This window comes from Oryctolagus cuniculus, chromosome 13, assembly GCF_051225735.1.
Source record: "Oryctolagus cuniculus isolate XC-2025 breed Fujian yellow rabbit chromosome 13, ASM5122573v1, whole genome shotgun sequence".
Taxonomy (NCBI): domain Eukaryota; kingdom Metazoa; phylum Chordata; class Mammalia; order Lagomorpha; family Leporidae; genus Oryctolagus; species Oryctolagus cuniculus.
This window is the reverse complement of record NC_142879.1, coordinates 98,014,221-98,035,227: the sequence shown is the minus strand read 5'-3', so window position 1 is coordinate 98,035,227 and position 21,007 is coordinate 98,014,221. Positions and strand designations below refer to the sequence as shown.

The 21,007-nt window shown below is 38.1% G+C and overlaps 1 protein-coding gene across 1 annotated transcript in view; it reads left to right on the top strand.

The window, feature by feature from the left end:
• Positions 1-21,007, top strand: part of LOC127483472 (uncharacterized) — a 125,258-nt gene that overhangs the window by 51,667 nt on the left and 52,584 nt on the right. The window contains exons 18-22 of the mRNA XM_089311822.1: positions 6,710-6,780; positions 7,111-7,204; positions 13,195-13,347; positions 16,233-16,315; positions 16,486-16,579. Of these exons, the coding sequence (XP_089167948.1) occupies positions 6,710-6,780; positions 7,111-7,204; positions 13,195-13,347; positions 16,233-16,315; positions 16,486-16,579 (495 nt within the window). The remainder of the gene's footprint in view (positions 1-6,709; positions 6,781-7,110; positions 7,205-13,194; positions 13,348-16,232; positions 16,316-16,485; positions 16,580-21,007) is intronic.

The following is a 21,007-nucleotide window of genomic DNA, read 5'->3' as shown; positions in this document are numbered from 1 at the left end:
AGCTTGTAGAGTTTCTGATGAGAAGTCAGCTGTGAGTCTGATTGGAGATCCTCTGAGAGTAATCTGACGTTTCTCTCTTGTACATTTTAGGATCTTTTCTTTATGTTTCACTGTGGAGAGTTTAATTACAACGTGTCGTGGTGAGGATCTCTTTTGGTCGTGTTTATTAGGGGTTCTGTGGGCTTCCTGTACTAGGATTTCTCTGTCCTTCTCCAAACCTGGGAAATTTTCTGCTAATATCTCACTAAAAAGGCCTTCTAATCCTTTCTCCCTCTCCATGCCTTCAGGAACTCCTAGAACCCGAATGTTGGGTTTTTTAATAGTATCCTGCAGATTCCCGACAATATGTTTTAGATTTCTAATTTCCTCGTCTTTTCTTTGGTCTGACTGTATCCTTTCCTGTTCTCTGTCTTCTAAGTCCGATATTCTCTCTTCTGCTTCTCCCATTCTGTTTGTAAGGCTCTCTATTGTGTTTTTCATTTGATCTATTGAATTCTTCACTTCAGTCACTATCCCAGTTTCCTGTTGTACTAGTTGTTTCGTTTCATTTTGATTCCTCCTTAATATTTCATTTTCACGAGAGAGATTTTCTATCTTGTCCATTAAGGATTTCTGTAGTTCAAGAATTTGTTTTTGAGAACTTCTTAATGTTCTTATCAATTTTTTGAGATCTGCTTCTTGCATTTCTTCTATGTCATCATCCTCGTAATCTTGAATTGGGGTGTCTTTTTCATTTGAGGGCTTCATGGTGACTTCCTTGTTTTTATTACCTTGGTTTTTGCGTTTGTTATTTGGCATATTGGAGATATTTGGTTTCTTCACTGTGGTGCTTTTTCTTGTTATACTATGACTCTAGATTAAGTGGACTATCTGTTTTTGATGGAGCCTTAGGGCTTGAGATGGGTGTGGCCTGAGAGCTCTGTTTGGTGTGCCAAAGGTGACACTCCCAGGTTGGGTGTGGTAAACCTCTCTCTCTCTCTCTCTCTTTCTTTCTTTTTTTTTTTTTTTGATTCAAAAGGGAAGTTATTCTGCACAGCTGAACGAAGTTGGAGGTGGTTAGCAGGCAAATGATATACCCACAGGAGCCAGAGATCGGAAGCTCTTTCCCAAGGACCACACAGGGAATCTGTTCGGCCCTCGGAGTGGGCTCAAATTCTCCTTCAGTCTCCCACTGGGTTGCCAAAGTTACGGAATTGTAGCGTCTCTGGAGAGTGCTCACGTGAATTCCGTGAGTTCTCTCCCCCACCGTCTCTTTTTTCACAGTCTCGGTTCAGTAGCACCACAAATTTACTAGGTCCTAATCTCCTGTTAATTTGCCCCGCCCAGAGTCAGGTTTTTCTGCTAGGCTCAGGGCCATTGCAGACCTGAGGTCGCTCTGCTTATGACGTATGTCCAAGATGGCGCCTGCTCTTTGTCTTGCTCGCCCTTGAGAGGTGAGCGGAGAGAGAGAAACCTGTGTCCGTACCAGTCACCTTTTTTTTTTTCCTCTCCCCCCCCCCGGGGGTCGTTCCCTCTAGTCTCCTCTCTCCGCTTGCCTGCCGGTGTCTCGGGCTATTGAGGTTCGGCTCACCTCGCGTTCCAGCGCTGGTGTGTTGAGTCTGCCGCTGGTGTCCCGAACTGTGGGCTCCCACGCTCTCCACGCAGGTCCGCTCCCCTTCCAGCGCCAATGTGTGGACTCGGAGCCCTGGACGTCCCAAGTCTCCCCGCTGTTGTCTGTGTGGCACGCACACTTTGAGCACTGGCGCGTAGAGCCTGCGGCTTCCGCAGCTCGGTCCCGCGGCTCGGCTTCCGCGCAGTGGGCGACCTTGTTCTCCCAGTAGGTCCTCCGATTCACGACCACTCAATCCAGAAGGGTTTCCTCTGCAATATTTTCCTGGTTCTTTTTTCTGGGGCTACTGTAACTCCCCTTTTATTAAACTAAATTTTCCCGGACTATCGGTGCGCACCCTCACTATTCCGCCATCTTGGCTCCCTCCACCTTCTGCATTTTTGATATTAGCCATTCTAACAGGTGTGATGTTCATTGTAGCTTTGATTTTCAATTCTCTGATGGCTGGTGATATTATTTATTGACTATTTGTATTTCTTCCTTGAAGAGCTGCATTCAGTTACTTCACTCATCTTTTAACTGGATTGTTTTGTTGCTGTTCTTGTTATTGAATTTTTTATATTATGGATATTAATCTTTGGTTGGGTAAGTAGCTTCCAAATATTTTCTTCCATTCTGTAGGATGTTTTTCATTCTGTTGATTGATTGCCTCCTTGGTTGTGTAGATGTTTCTGTATTTGATATAACCCAATTTGTCTACTTTCCTTGTTGCTCTTAGAGTCATCTCCAAAAAATATTTGTCTATACTAATTACAGATTTTAAGACCATGATGAAGTCAAGGGAATTATTCATGCTTAAAGGGAGTATTTTGAAATTGATGTTCTATTAAGTGGATTACCTTGAAAGTTCATTTTAGAATTTGATGATGAGTGATAAGATATCTCATAATACTTTTCCTCTGTAGATTTTTCTGTATTCTAGTTGGTACTATTTGAATTCATGCCAGTTCTATTTAAATGTAAAACTATTTCACTCTCAATTTATGTATTCTTATGACTTAATTCTTTAACAGCAGCTCCTTTATATTAAGTTCAGATTTGGTACAAATATGGTGAATTTTACCAATTATATTTGAATCAATTTTCTCTCAGGTATTTATGATTTTCTTAATTTAAGCATTTTAGCAAAGAATTTGGTTATTATTTTCATTTCAGGGTCCACCACAAATATAATTGTAACTGTCTGTGGTTACAATAGATTCCCATTTTCAGTTTCATGAGAGCTAGCCAATTTCATGAAAAGCAGTTGTGGGGAGAATAGGCAAGAGGGTTATAGGAGCTGAGATCAGGAAAGAAGGTGGAGATGAGGCCAGCTAGGCCTTGAATGTCATTGAAATTTTAGTGCTGTTCTGAGATAGGAATCTCTTGGAAGGATTTAAGTAGAGGATTGAAAGTGAGAGAATCTCTGATTTTATTTTGGTCTATAATGCAAATGAGGGAAATTGTTCAACACTGTAGAAATTACTAGCTTCAGTTATGAAGTATGTTGTCTATGGAATATGTATCACTTTTATGCCATCATGAGTCTGAAAAATTGAAGAGAAACAATCACAAGTCTGTTTGTGACCATTTGTATGTAACTTAGAAGTAAATATTAAGACAATTTGATCATAAAATGATTTATAAAATAGTAATATAAATGTGTTCTCAAGAAGTGGTGAACCACCTTCATCAATGGGCTGATAACAAAAAGCACATCCTGTATCAGAGTAGTGACAGGAGGCTGTAAGAAGTTACTGCTTTAAGTCAGCAGATGAAATAAAGTATATAAAGAAGATATTAAGGAAAACCCAAAGACAAGTATATATGAAAATTAGCATGTCAGTGAATTCTATACTGGTTAAAGAATGTGCACTAGAATAAAAATCACAGTGAACGTAATTTTTAAAAAAAATATTTTATTATAATTAAGACAATTTTGTCAATATGATAACTTCTTACACCATCTTATTCTGCCATTTTTCTTACACTTAAATTCTTTCTAAAGATAGTATTTATATTTGAGAATGTTGCAGATTTTGCACTAGTCCTCCTAAAAGTTGAGAGACTTTATCATCTACATATTGCCATTCAACTTCAAAACTTTTTGCACCAAAATTGACTTATCTTTAAGATCATTTCCCACAAACTCTTTTTTTTTTTTGACAGGCAGAGTAGACAGAGAGAGAGACAGAGAGAGAAAGGTCTTCCTTTGCCGTTGGTTCACCCTCCAATGGCCGCTGCGGCCAGCGCACTGCGGCTGGCGCACCGCACTGATCCGATGGCAGGAGCCAGGAGCCAGGTGCTTTTCCTGGTCTCCCATGGGGTGCAGGGCCCAAGCACTTGGGCCATCCTCCACTGCACTCCCTGGCCACAGCAGAGAGCTGGCCTGGAAGAGGGGCAACCGGGGCAGAATCCGGCACCCCAACTGGGACTAGAACCCGGTGTGCCGGGCCGCTAGGTGGAGGATTAGCCTAGTGAGCCGCGGCACCGGCCCCCACAAACTCTTAAAGATTTATTGTATTTTACTTGAAAGTCAGAGTTACACAGAGAGAGGAGATGAAAGAGAGAGAGAGAGAGAGAGAGAGAGAGAGAGAGAGAGAGAGAGGGAGAGGGAGAGGGGGGCAGAGAGAGAGAGAGAGGTAGTCTATCCGGTGGTTCACTCCCCAATTGGCTGCAACGGCTGGAGCTGCATTGATCTGAAGCCAGGAGCTATGAACTTCCTCCAAGTCTCCCACATGGGTGCAGGGACCCAAGGACTTGGGCCATCCTCTACTGCTTTCCCAGGCCACAGCAGAGAGCTGCACAGGAAGTGGAGCAGCCGGGTCTGGAACCGGCGCCCATATGGGATACCAGCACTTCAGGCCAGGGCATTAACCCACTGCGCCACAGTGCCGGACCTTCCACAAACTTTTAAAAATGCTGTTTTGAACACTCTTATCTGTATAGTTCATGTAACACCATAGAGCTCACCTATCCAAATAAGTGTAGCTCTGTGTCCTTAGTATATTCCCAGAGTTGGATAACCAGCACCACAATCAATTTTAGAACAGCTTTTAACATCCTGAGAGAAAACCTTCTATAATTCACCCATCCTGCCTTTAGCTCCTATCTCTTCCCTAGTATCTCTTCATGGTATAGAATCTATCAATACTTCTTATTATTTTTCAAATAATATTGTACTGTGCAGAATACAGTTCTTTGTAGGAATTATTCATTCATCAGTTGATAAACATTTCATCAGTTGATAGAACACTGTTTCCATTTTTTGACTATTATTAACGCTATTGCTATGAACATTCATTTCCAAGTTAATGTATGGAATATGCTTTTTACTTCTCTGCCTGTGGACGCCAGTAAAGTGAATGTCTCTGGCCAGTTTCCCCCCCTTCCTCCTTTTTCACACTGCTGTTTTAGTTTCTGTTGATCTGTACTCATTGTATTCAGACCCTACTCCAAAGGTCCTTTCACTGATGGGATGTTCTGTGTTCTCATTGATTTTTCTCTTTTCAGTACTTGTCATCTAGTTTATGGAGAATAATGTGGCCTTTAAGTTTATATTGCTTTTACTTATCTGCATAATAGATAATTTGTCTACGGTGACAGTTGTGCTGTAAATTTGCCTAAGTGGACATATGTGATATAAATGTGTAGATTGAAAATGTTACAGTTGGACAGTTAAGTTAAAATTAAGTACTTTGTGCCATTCCATCTGTGTTTCTTGAGACACTGACAGGAACATTATGAGTGAATGAATGAATGAATGAATGAAGCTTTTCTTCTAAACACATTTTAGGCAATTAAGTACAATATTCAAATACTTAATCCTGTTTCTGGAGAATTGTTCTATAAAATGCTAATGCTCTACTCACTGGGAGAATATAAAATCTGAAGTTTGCTTCCCTTTATTATATAGCCAGAGCTGGGACTCGTAGCTTTACAGCTCTTTACCAGTGGAAAAGTCATACATTTTCTTACACACCAAACCATGGAGCACCACTCTATCCTCAGATTGCTTGCTAGAGCAACCTGAGAATGAAGAGTGATTTTGGAAATTTGATTTAGCTATAGAGTCTGGTCTTTTCATTAGTACATTTAGGCCAATTTTTATGGCCATGTAAGATATGTGCTACTCGAATTCGGAGTCCTGTTTATATTGTATTTCATTATTATTGCCCACTGAGTTTACAGAAAAAAGTAATTTTTAAATTATAAGTTGCATAAAGGATGGGTGGCTAATAAAATTAATGAAAGCTTTATAATGAGCTGGCAATGTATTCTAGGCCTCATGCTCCCAGTTTGCTGCCACTTTGGTATGAAGGATTCAGTACCACTTTATAAGAGATCACTTCTATTGCTACGCTCCCCTTCCCAAATATGTCATTTTATTCAAACATGAATTCAATAATAATAATGCTATTGAAATATTTCCCTGACTATGTGACACATCTTCTTTGAAGTTCTTTACATATACCTTTAATTTAATACCTCCCACTTTCAAGTGAAGTAGACACTATTATTTCCATTGTACAGGTGAAGAACTAACACAGGGCAAATGAATTTGCTGAAGGTCACACAGATAGTGGAGCCAGAATCCAGGCACTCTGGCTTCATTGTTGGTGTGGCCACTGAAAAATTCCATTGAACATTTGTTGTCTATAACATCATGTTAATTTTTATGATCTCTGGGATACCAATGGTCATTTGCACATATGAATATTTAAAATTATAGTTGATTTCATAGTACTTGGATTTCAAAATTATAGCTATTTTCCATAAGGTAATCTTCCATTCCTTTAACTGGCCAATATTGTAAATCTGAGAATTTTTCTGATAGAACATAATCAAAACCAAGTCTACTCCTGTGTCATTTTCTTGAGCAGAAGACTATAAACTTTCTGTAATGGCCCAGACAGTTCTGTTTTAGATTTGAGGTCATAGCATCCCTGTTGGCACAACTCAACTTTGAAGTTATAGCATAAATGTAGTCATGAATAAGATGAAAAGGAAGAGTCATTGCTATGTTCTAATGAAATTTTAGTCATAAATCCAGGTACTTCCCAGATTCATACCAGATACTGGTAAATCTCATGTTTTTTTTTTTTTTATTCTTTGTTGTAGTTCCAAGAATCAGAAGATGAACAAAAGGCGGTGGTACAAAACACTGAGAAAATTCAGGATCATCTGGAAAAGTATAATTCAAACAACCATTCAAAATAACTCGAGTCTTTCTAAAGCATATATGCTATGTACTATGAGAATTATATCATTTTAAACATAAATACATCTGAGTAAAGCATGGAAAACTTTTAGCATTAAACTATTCTGAAATGCATAGCTTTTGCACATTATCCCTAAATTTTGTGCATTATTGACAAAGCAACATAGAATAATGATATATTTGCCAAGAAATTGACTTCAAATTTCTAGAATTTGCATAATAACACTTTCAGATATTTATTCTAAAATATATTTTCTTAAATTGATCTGTGAGAATCATTAATTTAAAATATGTATTTTAGGCATGATCAGGAAAATCGTGAGTTGAAAGATACAATACTAAAGCAAGCAAGGGAAATTAAAAATCTTCAGGAAATCCTTTTCAGACTAATTTCAGTAAGTCAATCATTCACCTTTTGTCTACTATGTATAAGGCTACTATGGGAATTGATAATAACTATCTCTTGGAGTCCCTGCTAATTGTTAATATATTTTGGCATGCCAAGAAATGACAGCAGCGATGCAATCTAGAATTCTGAATATTTCATAATCTAAAGCAGTGAGATTTTAAGACTAAATTATTGTGATGTTGTAAGTTATATTTCCTTTTTTTAAAGATTTATTTATTTATTTGCAAGTCAGAGTTACACTGAGAGAGGAGAGGCAGAGTGAGAGGTCTTCCATCCGGTGGTTCACTCCCCAGATGGCCGCAAAGGCTGGAGCTGCGCCAATCTGAAGCCAGGAGCCAGGAGCTTCTTTTGGGTCTTCCACACAGGTGCAAGGGCCCAAGGACTTGGTCCATCTTCTGCTGCTTTCCCAGGACATAGCAGAGAGCTGGATCAGAAGAGGAGCAGCCGGGTCTTGAACCAGCACCCATATGGAATGCCAGTGCTTCACGCCAGGGTGTTAACCTGCTGTGCCACAGCGCAGCCCCAAGTTATATTTCTTTTATTAAAAGATTTATTTGAAAGGCAGAGATACACACACACACACACAGAGTGAGAGGGGGAGAGAGAGCGAGCGAGCGAGCGAGCAAGCAAGCTTCATCTGTTGATTCACTCCCCAAAAGAATACAACAACTAGGGCTGGACCAGGCTGAAGCCTCTAACCAAGAACCAGGAGCTTTATCCAGGTCTCCCACATGGGTGTACGTGCCCAAGCTCTCATGCCATCCTCCTCTGCTTTCTCAGAAGCCTTATCAGGGATCTGGATCATAAGAGGGGTGGATGGGACTCAAACTGGTACCCATAAGGGATCCAGCAGTGTAGGCATCAGCTTAACCCACTATGTGACAACATTAACCTCATAAACTGTATTTCTTAACAAGAATGGATACTAGGCCTTTGAGTGGACTTTTTAACCCCAAGAAATATGTTTTTCTCTTTGTATTTTAAAATGAAAGAAATATCATGGGATACATAGCAATGACTATTCCTGCAGGGCCTTGTAAAGTTACCTAATGCCCTGAGCACTGCAGATTAAGAAATCAACTTTTTCCCCATTAATCTATATCAGCCTTTATTTTGACTTAGGTCAGTCTCAGAAAAGATGGCTGTGTAGTCTAGGATCCTAATTTATTGATGAATAGTCAATGCTTTACAACTATTTATAACAAAAACAGTATTCCCTTATCCTTCATGTTTTCCTTTAGTAGGGTATAAGGTCACAAGATTGTATGAAGCACTAATATGGAACAATGAAGTAGTTGTTTCTACTAATTAATTGTCTTCAGGCACAATAGCTAGAGTGCAGTTGCATTATACAGATTCACATGCTTGTTTGGTTTAGAACATTTGTGGTGTTTGATCTCTCGGATGTCTTAGGAAAATTGAAGGATTGTTTTTCTCTAGACCTGTAAGAACTCAGTTCTATACATGTGAAATGAAAGCATATTGGTAAGGGAACTTTTTCTTTTTTAAGATTTTATTTATTTGAAAATCAGAAATAGAGAAAGAGAAGGAGGGAGGGAGGGAGGAGAGAGAGAGAGAGAGAGAGAGAGAGAGAGAGAGAGAACTCTTCCATCCACTGGTTTACTTCCCAAATGGGTACAATGGCCAGGGTTGGGCCAGGCCAAACCCAGGAACCAGGAGCTGCTTCTATATCTCCCATGTGGATGTAGGGGTCCAAGTACTTTATCCATCTTCTGCTGCTTTCCTAGGTGCATTAGCAGGAAGCTGGATTGGAATTGAAGCCCCTTGGTCCTGAACCAGCACCTATATGGGATGTCAGTACTGCAGATGGAGGCTTAACCTTCTCTGCCACAGTGCCACTTCCTATGGGACTTTTTAAAATGCCACAAGGCATCCCTTTATAAAATTGTACAGAAATATGTTAAGCAATTAGACATTCAAAAATTGGTTGTAGTACCTAATAGCTGTTGAGCTGCTTCAAAGTAAGGAGAGGTTTCCTGTACATTCCTGTATAAATGTTAGAAAATGTCATTGAATTATTAGTTATTTTGAAATCTACCCTATAAATCAAAAGTTTAATAAGAAACAGTTTTCATCCAACTCATTGGAATGTAAGTTTTCCAGAAAGTTCTCATCCCATGAGTCCCTCTACCAGAGAATACCCAAGTTGAGATATTTCATTGACACAGCTTTGGAGCAGTGGATCTGAACTGGGATAGAGGCAGAGTCTGGTTGACTCCAATTGACCTACTTGAGTGTACATCTGAACGGAGCTTCAGGAGACTCAGAAGCTCAGAAGGTCGTATCTGTGGAAGAGGAAATCATTCAAAAGAAAGTGGAGAAATCCATGACTTGACTTTGTGAAAGCTTTGCATTAAAAAAGAAAATCAAGTGTGTATCCAAGATGACTGAGTAATGAGTAGCCTCACTAATGTCGGTCACAGTAACAGTCACAGTAACTGGAACAAAGGAGCCTGTCATTCTCAGGGCAATGAAATTCCTGTGGAGAAGTGGCAGAACACAGACTCCTTGAGGCAGTTAGGGGAGAGAACAGATACACCACTGTCATCAGTGACTGCCACCGGACATCCCTTGCATCTGTGTGACTGACTTCTGGTTGGGAAACACTGTCTTGCTGGGATAAGATAGGAAGAAGATGCTGTGGCTCCCACTGTGAGCAGCCCTAGCCATGGGAGAATTTCACAGTCTCCACTGACTTCAAGTCCAGTCCAGGGATCTGACTGGGATCTGAGTGACTAAGTTGCTCTGAAAAGGGAAGGCACATTGCCCCCTTCCATTTGCACAAGGGAAAAGCAGTGTTAGGAGGGAAATCTATAGCATTAAATGTCCATATTTTTTTAAAAGGTCTCAAAATGTGTTCTAAGTATGCATCTTAAAGATTTAGAATATCAAGAACAAACCAGACATTAGCAGGAGGCAATAAATAAGAATCAGAGCAGAAATAAATGAAGTTGAAGCAAAAAACAATATTAACTATTAACAGAACAAAAAGGTATGTTTTTTGAGTAGATAAATCTTTAGCCAAACTACCAAAATTACAAAAAAAAAAAAAAAACTCAAGTAAATAACATTAGAGGTGAAAAAGTAGATGTTAAAGCTGATACTATTGAAATACAAAGGCTTATAAGAAACTGCTTTGGGGCTGGTGTTGTGACACAGCAAGTTAATGTGTGGCCTGCAATGTTGGCACCCCATGAATAGCAGTATCAATCCTAACTGCTCTACTTCCAATCCAGGTTCTTGCTAACGCACTTGGGAAAGCAGTGGAAGGTGGCCCAGTTTAATGGGCCACTGTCACCCATATGTGAGACTTGGGTAGAGTTCCTGGCTCCTGGCCTCCACCTGGTCCTGGGTTGACTTTGGGGAACCATTTTTGGAGTGAAGCAGCAGATGGAAGATCTCTCCCTCTATGAGCAACTGTATGCTAACAAGTTGGAAAACCTCAAAGAAATGGGTTAATTTCCAGATACAGAAAGCCTAAAGAGATCCATAAGAAGCAATGAAATTGAAAGATTAATCAAAAGTCTGCTATCAAGGAAAAGTTCAAAACCTGATAGATTTACTATTGAATTCTGCAATACATTTAAAGTGAGACTAACTCCAATACTTTTCAAACTATTCCAAAATATTGAACAGGATGTAGTTGCCAAACCCTTTTTGAGATCAGCATCATACTGATTCCAAAACTGAACAGAGACACAACATGAAAAGACTACTACAGACCTATTATCCTTGATGAATATAAATGCAAAAATTCTCGACAACATGCTAGCAAAGTGAATCCAACACTCATCAAAAAGATTGTATGTCACAATCAAGTGGAATTTTTCCTAGAAATGAAAGAGTGGTTCAGCATTCATAAGTCAATAAACAAATAATATCAACAGAATGAAGAACAAAAACCATTTAGTCATCACAGCGAAAGCATTTGATAAGATTCAGCATCCTTACATAAAAATGTAAGTTAGCTATAGATGCAACCATACCTAAAAATATTAAAGCTATATATGATAAATCAACTCTCAGTATATCATACTGAATGGGGAGAAGTTGAAAACTTTTCCCATCATATCTGGAACAAGACAAGTTTGAGTACTTTCACTCTTATTCAATATAGTGTTGGAAAAATTAGCAAGAGCAATTAGGAGAAAGAAAGGACATCATAATTAGAAAGGAATAAGTCAAAATATCCATATTTCCAAATGACTTGTACGTTGGAAAACCTAAACAATCCACCAGAAAGCTGTTAGAACTGATCAAACAACTCAGTAAAGTTGAAGATACCAAAATCAAGATACATAAAACTAGCTTTTTTACATGCCAGTAGTAGAACTCACTGAAAGATAAGAAAGAAATCCCACTTACAATAACCAACCTCAAATAGTAGGAGTAAATTTAACCAAAATAGTTGATTAACATGAAAATTACAGAATGCTAATGAAAGAAGTTATCAGGGACACAAGAAAATGCAAAGATGGAAGAGTTAACATCATTGAAATGGTTATACTCCAGGTGGCGCCGGCACACCGGGTTCTAGTCCCGGTCAGGGCGCTGGGTTCTGTCCCGGTTTCCCCTCTTCCAGGCCAGCTCTCTGCTGTGGCCCGGGAGTGCAGTGGAGGATGGCCCAAGTGCTTGGGCCCTGCACCCCATGGGAGACCAGGAGAAGCACCTGGCTCCTGCCATCGGATCAGTGCGGTGCGCTGGCCGCAGCGCACCGGCCGCGGCGGCCATTGGAGGGTGAACCAACGGCAAAAGGAAGACCTTTCTCTCTGTCTCTATCACTGTCCACTCTGCCTGTCAAAAAAAAAAAAAAAAAGAAAAGAAAAGGAATGGTTATACTGCCTAAAGCAAGCTACAGATTTGATTTGATTTGGGGAATTTTACCAAATCTACATTGGATTTAATTCTGTCATTGGCATTTATGATGTAGTTCGAACATTTTTACAAATAATTTGCTTTTTATTTTTATTTCAAGGATGAGTTCCTATCAATGGGTATAATTTCTCCAGTACAAAGATAATTGTAGCTGTCTGTGGATTGTTAATTTGGCATTGGATTCCTGTTTTCAGGGACATGAAAGCTGGCAGAGTTCATGATTCACAGTTGTGAGAGCAAAGGAGAGAGTTGTAGGTGCTGAGGTCAGGAGGAAGCTAGAAGCAATATTTGCATAGGGCCTAAGAAGCTATTGGAAATTACTTTTTTAAAAAATTAGAAATCTGTTCAAAGGATTTGAGCGAAGAATTAACTGTGTGAGGAATTCTGATGTTACTAAAAAGAGGAAAATAGTTCAACACTGTAGAATTATACCAGCTCTAGATACAAGATACGCATTGCTCTGTGATACTTCAGTAGGTTGTTAAGTGTTGCAGATTTATCAGGACAGAGATAGAGAACTGAGTGTTGGCTAATACATTACTGATTGTGCAGGGAGATAACACCTTGTGTCTTACCTGATTTCAACAATTAATAAAAATGTGTACAATTGAGGAAAAGAAGGTGAAGTGATATATGTGGTGATATTACCTAAAGCACAGATGCTGCTTGTCATTTGATATGGTGATTCCTTGGTAATCTCATTGCTAAATTGAAAATGCAAGTTAATAAAGTGTGTAACATACTGCACTTCCTCAATATGCTAGCTTAGTGGCACGTTACACTCTAGAGTGTTCTTCATTTGTCCTTGTGTTTGTGTGGTTGACGGGGAGCTACAAATCACTACTGCTGGCTAGCATCCTGAGAGAAAATAGTGTGGCATATTGCTAGCTCAGGAAAAGGTCAGAATTCAAAGTATGTGTCCTATGGGAATGTTTATCACTTAATTGCCTTCCTAAAGTTGAAAAATTGTAAGTGAAGCCATCACAAAAATCAGACCAGTTGTATGTATCTTTGAATGAAATATAACCATTATTTAACAATAAAGTGACTTATGAAATGTTAACATGCATATCTTATCAGGTAGATATGAAACACCTGCAGCAGCAACAGGATTACGTTGAGAAAAGGCAATGTAAATCAGAGGCATCGCTGAGAGATATGGCACAGTTTTACCTTAAGTTAAACAGCAAGATGCAGGATATAATGAACAAGTTAGATGAAATCGTCAGAAAAGTATGTATGATATCTAGCATGTCAGTAAGAATTCTAGAGCTTAGAGTTTCCAAATACAAATATCATAAGACCCTGCTTTATTTGAATATGAAAATCTTGGCACAATTTTATCATTATGCACTTACTTCTTAAACTCTGATATCCACTATTTATTGTTATATTCTTTGTTAAAATAATACTCACTGTTAAAAACTTGAGGAATATATATCATTTTTCACAGAAAATGCACATTTTTCTCAATATTTTCAGTGATATCAATTGTCATGATAAAACAAGGCAGATTGAATCAGAGGATAAAATTTAGCAGAATTCTCAAAAAATACATTTCTTGTTTCACTTATGTGAATGGATACAAAACCTATATTTATTGATCCTGTGTATTTCAGAATAAATTTTCAAAATACTTTATACTATGCTGAAATGCACATTTTAAAATATTTTACAGTCTAATTGAAAACCCTGTTTCTCATTCACATATATGTTATTTATACACATTGTAAGTGTGTATAATATATGTTATCTATACACATAATAAATGTCCGTCTTTATGCATGGAATATTCATATCATGTGTAGTCTGTACTTACAAAATTTAAAATTAAGAAAATTATTAATATCCTGCCTTTGGAGTTTTAAAAACTGATTTATTGTGATATAGTGGTGCTTCACAAACTTCTGGGGATATGTGCAGCATGTATAAGGTATGAATTGAATTCACACATTTTACCTTGAAACTGACATCTCTTAAGCCTACTTTTTGCACAAATGTTTTTATGACTGCTCATATATTTCACCTATGTAGACGTCAACCATTCAGATTAATAAAATTCAATATCCATAATAGGTTCCCAAAGTGGGATATCCATCACCATAATCAGTTTTTAAATATTTCAGTCACCATAAAGTAAAACTCTGTGTCACTTATGCATCACTCCTTCAGTCCTTTTTTCTTCCTTTTTCCTACAAAAGGGAAGTGTTTTTTCTCCAGATTTGCCTGCTATGAACGTTTCATATACATAGAGTCCTACAGTATGTGGCCCTTTATGACTGGCTTTTTTCACTTAGTATACTAATTTCAGGATCCATCCATGGCATAACATTTATCAGTACTTCTTTTTAGTATTAAATAACATTTTATTATCTAACAGAGTATAGGTCTGCTGTACAAATTATCTGCTCATCAATGCATGGACATGTAGAATGTTCCCACTGCATGCTGCCATGGACATTCATTTCCAAGTTATTGTATGGACACATTCAATCATTTCATTGGATTTAATCCAACTTGGAGTTAATTGGGCCTGTTTTCTCATTTCTCCACCATTCTTCATGCTGTCCCGTCTTTGTTTCTGTTCACCTAAAGATATTTATTCAGACCCAGCCCCAAATTTCCCTTTTGTCAATAAGCTTTTCCTTCTGTCACATTTTGACCTTACACTTTTCAATATTTGTCATCTAGTTTTTATGGAACAGCATAGACCTTACTTTTAAACTGCTTTTATTTTTATTCATGGGAAATAATCTTGTCTGAATATAAATTTTCCTCAGGGATTTTATCTGACATGGATGCCACCTATCTTTGTGTAGATTGAAAATATTTTAGCTTATCAATTGTTAGACTAAAAGTATAAACAATTTATATCATTTCAGAAATTTATTCTTTTTGAATATGTATTTATTTGAAAGGAAAATTCAGATAGAGGGAGAAGCTGAAAGAAAAAGAGATTTCCTCCATCTGTTGTTCTAATCACCAACTTTCCACATTTGTTGGGGCTGGCCAGGTCAAAGCAAGGAGCATGGAACTCTATGCAGGTCTCTATGTGGGTGGCATAGACCTAAACACTTGGGCCATCCTCTGCTGTTTTCCCTGTCAATTAGCAGTGAGCTGGGTCAGAAGAGGACCAGCAAGGGCTGGAATGCCAGCATCACAGAGGCAGCTTAGCCCACTGTGCCACAGTGCTGACCTGCTGAATTTTCTTCTTTGAGGCATTGACATAAGCATTATGAATAAAGCTTTAAGGTGAAGCTTTTAAATTTTTTAAAGTTGTCCTTTAAGCAACATTTTATAAAATCAAAACACTTGATTGCTGTAGAGGAGAACTTATCTATCAAAAACTCAGTCTATACTCAGTAAGAAAAAAAAACTTAACTATTTTCTTTCATGAACTAGCCAGAACTGGGATTTATTGTTTTATAGCTCTTTTTTCTGCTGGCTACAGATTCACTAACAGGCCCAAGTGTATACTGTTAGGCTATCTACAGAGTGCTTGTAGGGCAGCATAAGAATGAATTGATTTTGGAAACTTCATTTAGCCACTGATTCCAATATTTTCAGGTCTGTGCTTTGAGTCTGTGTCTTACGGTCTACTAGGTATGTGCTACTCAATCTAGGAATCCTGTTTCCATTATCATTACCCAGGAAGTAGTGCAGAGAGTAAGTGATCAGTAAATTATAAGATGAAAAAACACTGGTGGCTAATGAAATCATTGACAGTTCTATGCAGTACTGGGGAAGTAGTCTGGCCGCCTTCTTCCCCATTGGGAAAATAGTAGAAGATGGCCCAAGTGCTTTTAAATTGTGAAATCAAGGGTTAAGTGTAATTTGTATAAAAGACCACTTTCATTTTCATGCCACCTTTTTGAAATGTCAAAAATTTTTCAAAATACGAAATGAGTAAGAACAATTCTTGACCAGATCATATTATTTTAGTTATTGGACCGAGTGATGTCTGTTGGCAAGTCAGCTTTGCAGTTACAGCATGAATGTTGCCATGAACAATATGCAAATGAAGAAGTGTTGTGATTTCCAATAAAATTTTAATGGCAAACCAGGTAGTGAGCAGTTTGTACCAGGCGCTGGTAATTTTTTTTAATCCTTTGTTTCAGTTCCAAGTATCAGAAAATCTACACCAAGGAGTGGTAGAAAATGTAAAGAAGACACAAGATTATCTTGAACACTACATTTCAAGGTACTATGCAAACTAGCTTGAGTCATAAAGCACAGTAGCCATGGACAACAAGAAACAGGCCGTACTTTTCAAATTTTAAGAATTTACACAATATTGCCTTCTGATGCTTAGTCAGAAATTATGTGTATGCTTAGATTGATGGGTGAAAATATTTTCCATGTACATTGTAGGCTTCAGTCTGAAATTTTGGAAATGAAAGATATCGTCAAACTGCATGCTGGCAGTATTGAAGAGCTGCAGAAAAATCTGATAAGACCAAGTTCAGTAAGTCAGTCTCTTAATCTCTTTCACACTGAGAAGGTGTTTCTGTATCTTTGCTAGGAGATTGGGAAAATATTTTGCCTAATAAGACAAGTCTCATTGATAAGTATGTTTTCTGTATTTATACAGATACTATTTGCTACTACCAATGCAAATCTGCTAACCCTTATAGAAGGAATGGACTGAACTCATAAAATTGTTTAAGTAGTCAGATTGATTACATTTTAAAATTCTAATTGTGTTACATTAGAAAACAATATTTTGTTTACAGTGGATCTTTTATATCCTTTGATCATTTGATGGACATTTCCATGATTTCTACCTTTGGTCTACTGTGAGTAGTGTTGCGATGGTCATGGTTGTAGAAATGTCACATGGAGTCCCTAGTAATATTTACGGTACCTTTTGAAGTGTGAATAAAGTCAAGTGATGACATGGTATGGAATTCTGAATCTCTGGTTAAAATCTAAACTCTTCATTGGGATTTAATAATAAATTTATTTGAGAGTGTAAGTTGTATTCCTTATCCAGAATGGATACATGCTTTTTCACCACAAGGAATGTTACATCTTTGGGTTCTTAAAAGCAAATAGGTGTCATTGGTTATCTAGAAATGACTACTCTGGCGTTATGGCCTTACAGAGTTTCATAATGCTCTGAACACTGCAGGTTCAGAAACAAACTTTTACCTGTTAGTCTATGTTCATCAGCCTTTATAAGGACTTAGTTCAATCTCTTAAAAGATAGATGTGTAATCCAGGATTCCAGCTGATGGATAGTGAATACCATATAAAAATTTATCAAGTAAAACAGGATTACCCTGTCTTTCATGTCCTTCTTCATAAAAATTACTCTCACAAGATTACATGTAAACACTTATATGGAAGAATGAGATTGTGGCTTTTACCAATTAGTTTCTTTAAGTGACAATAGAGTGCTGTTGCATGATGCAGGTATTTATATCTACAGAACAAGAACATTTGTGTTGACCATTTTCGTGAATTAGGAAACATTGAAACATTCTTTTACTCTAGACTTCCAGTAAATTAGTTCAAACTATGTCCATGACAGGGTGTTGATGGATTTTTGTGGATAAGAATGCCAGATGTCCCTTTACCTTAATTGTCATACTGAAATATGAGAAGGAATTCAACATTCAAAACTTTGTTGCAGTGCCAAATAGCTATGGAGTTTGTTAAAGATGAAGGATTTCTTATAAATTCTTGGAGGAATTAGTTAGGAATATGTCATAGAATTATTTGTCAGTTGGAAATCTTGGTATCAAATGTTTAATAAGAGTTGGTTCTACCCACTCAATCAGTAGCCACTAAAGTTTTCCAGAATGCTCTCATTAAATGATTTTTCTAACCAGAGAATTAGGACTGTGTTACTTCGACTCTTTGTATTTCTAAAAGGACATATCGAGAAATGACTACTCCAGCACTGTCTTACATAGTGACAGAGCATTCTAAGCACTGCTGGTTCAGAAACAGACTTTTCTCTGGTAGTCTGTGTTCATCAATCTGTATAAAAACTTAGTTCAGTTTCACAAAATATTGAAATATGATCCATGGATTCCAATTTATAGGTGGATAATGAATACTGTATAACTATGTACAAGAGAAACAGGGTTATCATTCATGTCTTTATGTCATAAAACTTGTGATCACAAGACTGCATGTAAACACTGATAACTGAGCAATGAGGTCACTGATTTTACTAATTAGTTTCCTTAAGTGACGATGAATAGATGGCAGTTAAATTATACAGATCCTGTTATCTGGAGATGAAGAACATTTATATTGACTGCTCATGTTCACAAATTAGGAAACACTGAAAGATTATTTTTTTCTAGATCTATAAAAATTAGTTCAAAATAGATGACATGACAGTATGTTGATAATGGGTCTTTTGTAGATAAGAATGCCAAGAGATGTCTACTTTATTACCATACAAAAATATGTTAAGGAGTTCAACATTCAAAGTTAGATGCAGTACCCAATAAGTTGAGTTTGTTCAAATAATGAAAAAATTCTTCTAAATTCTTGGAAAAATTAGTAATTTATCATGGAAAAAAAGAAATATTATCATTTTAAAATTTATTCCAGGAATCAACTGTTTAATAAGTTTCTTACCCACTCAATCAGTGACCCCTAAAGTTTTCCAGAATGTTCTCATTTCATGTATTCTCTACCAGAGAGTTAGGATATTATTTCATGGACACCATTTTGTAGTAAAAAGTATGAATTGGGAACTATTCATAGCTCTGCATGACTCCAATTGATATAGTTGAATGTACATCTGACAGAACTTCAGAAGACTGCCTTAGGATCATAGCTGTATGCAAGAGAGAAGTATTCAAAAGAAAGCAGAGACAGACTATAATCTGAAAGTTTTGCAGTAGAAAAGAAAAGCAAAATGTTTATGCTGGCCAAATTCATAACACTGAGAGTGGTCCCAAATCAGAAAATAAAACTATCCTCAAAGACATGCACATAAGAATCAGCATAGAATATAGAGGATTAGCTGTCTACAATAGTGATCCACATTAAAGAAGTATTTATGAGCATGTATAAGAATAGGGAGGGAGCACACTGATAGTCTGGGAAAAGATAGTTTAATAAAAGTGGAGATACTGTAGTTTCATGGAAGAGTTAGGGAAAAAACTGCAAAGGAAACTCTTCCGGAACTAGTGGGACATGGTGGACCTATGTGGAGGGCACGGGCACCCACGGTTCGGGACCCCAGCCACTGAGTCTCGGCAACAGCGCTGGAAAGGGAGGTGAGGCGAAACCTCAGTAGCCAGAGACATTGGCGGGAAAGCAGCAGGAAGAGCCTAGAGGGAACGAGGCTTGAAGCCCCATGGGGGAAAGTTCACCAGGCTAACTAGAGGAGAGAAAAAAATAAATAAAAGGGACTGGTATGGACACGATTCTTTCTCTCCACTCACCTTACAAAGGTGAGCAAGTCAAAGAGCAGGTGCCATTTTGGATATACATAAAAGCTGCGCCACCTCAGGGCTGCGCCCGCCCTCAGCCAGGCAAAAAACTTGACTCTGGTGGGGAGAAATAACAGGAAGTTAAGACCTAGTGAATGTGTGGAGCTTATGAACTGGCACTGTGAAAAAAAAACTGAGGGTGTGTGAGGAAACAGAATGCCTGAGATGTGAGTACTCAGTGGGAGATGCCACAAACTCAGTAACCTTGGCAACCCGGTGGGAGATTGCAAGGGAATCTGAGCTTACACTGAAGACTGCACAGATCCTTTGTGTGATCCTTGGGACAGAGCAGATGAATATTATACCCACAAGGGCTAGTGCTCACTGATTGCCTTCAAGAATAGCTCAGCTGTGCATAATTACTTCCCTTCTGAATAAGAGAGAGAGAGAGAGAGAAGATTTACCACGCCAAACCTGGGTGTGTCCACCTTTGGCACACCCTTAAACCTTAAGAACTGACAGAGCTCTCTGGCCACACCCATCACAAACCTCTAAAGATCCACCAAAATCAGACAGTCCACTTAATCTAGAGTCATAGTATAATGAGAAAAGCCACCACAGGGATGGGAGAGGGAGCGGGAGATGGGATGGTTGCAGGTGGAAGGGTGATTATGGGGCGGGGGGAAGCCGCTATAATCCATAATTTCTTTTACACTGCCATAAATGTTGAATAGTGATACGTGTATTGTTGTGCCTGAGCGAGTGCTGACAGAGGAGCGCCACACACTGAAAAAGTTTTTAAAGTCCTTTATTGCCGGCGGCCGAGAGTGGGTTCATGCCCCAGAGAACTCTCAACCCCGAGGCCCAAAGCTACAGGGTTTATAAAGGCAAAAACCGCAAAATCGGGAGGGGGAATACATGGTTGCTAAGATCAAAAGAGAGTACATAGTTACTGGGGTCAAGATAACCTAAGACCTAAGTGAAATTAATATCCATTATAATCTTGACAATACCAGTTACAATCTTAACAATTATCAATTATGATCTTGACATTAACCCAATTATTAGTTTTAATTATATATAAGACATAGACAAATCACATCTTTATCATTAACCCAAGTGCAACCTTTCTACTTTCAAGCTTGAGCAATCATGCTAGGGGGTTTCTGTGCTCTGCCAAGGGTGATGTAGTGCACTGCTATTGTCCGACTATTTGAGATCATAGTTTCAGACCAGAGTTTCACGGTGGGGGGGGTGGGGTGCTTTACCAGAATGGAGTCTCAAGTGCTCCAAAATGGAGTCCCTAGTGTCAAGGTGCTACTTCAGTATGATTCTGAATTTCAACTATAATCCTAACTCTTCAGTGAGTACTTGAGGATGAATTATTTTGATACTGTAAATTTTATTCCTAATCAAGAATGGATACGAAATTATTGTGGGAGATTTATTTTCACCATGGAATATACTTCCTCTGGATTTTTAAAAGGAAATAG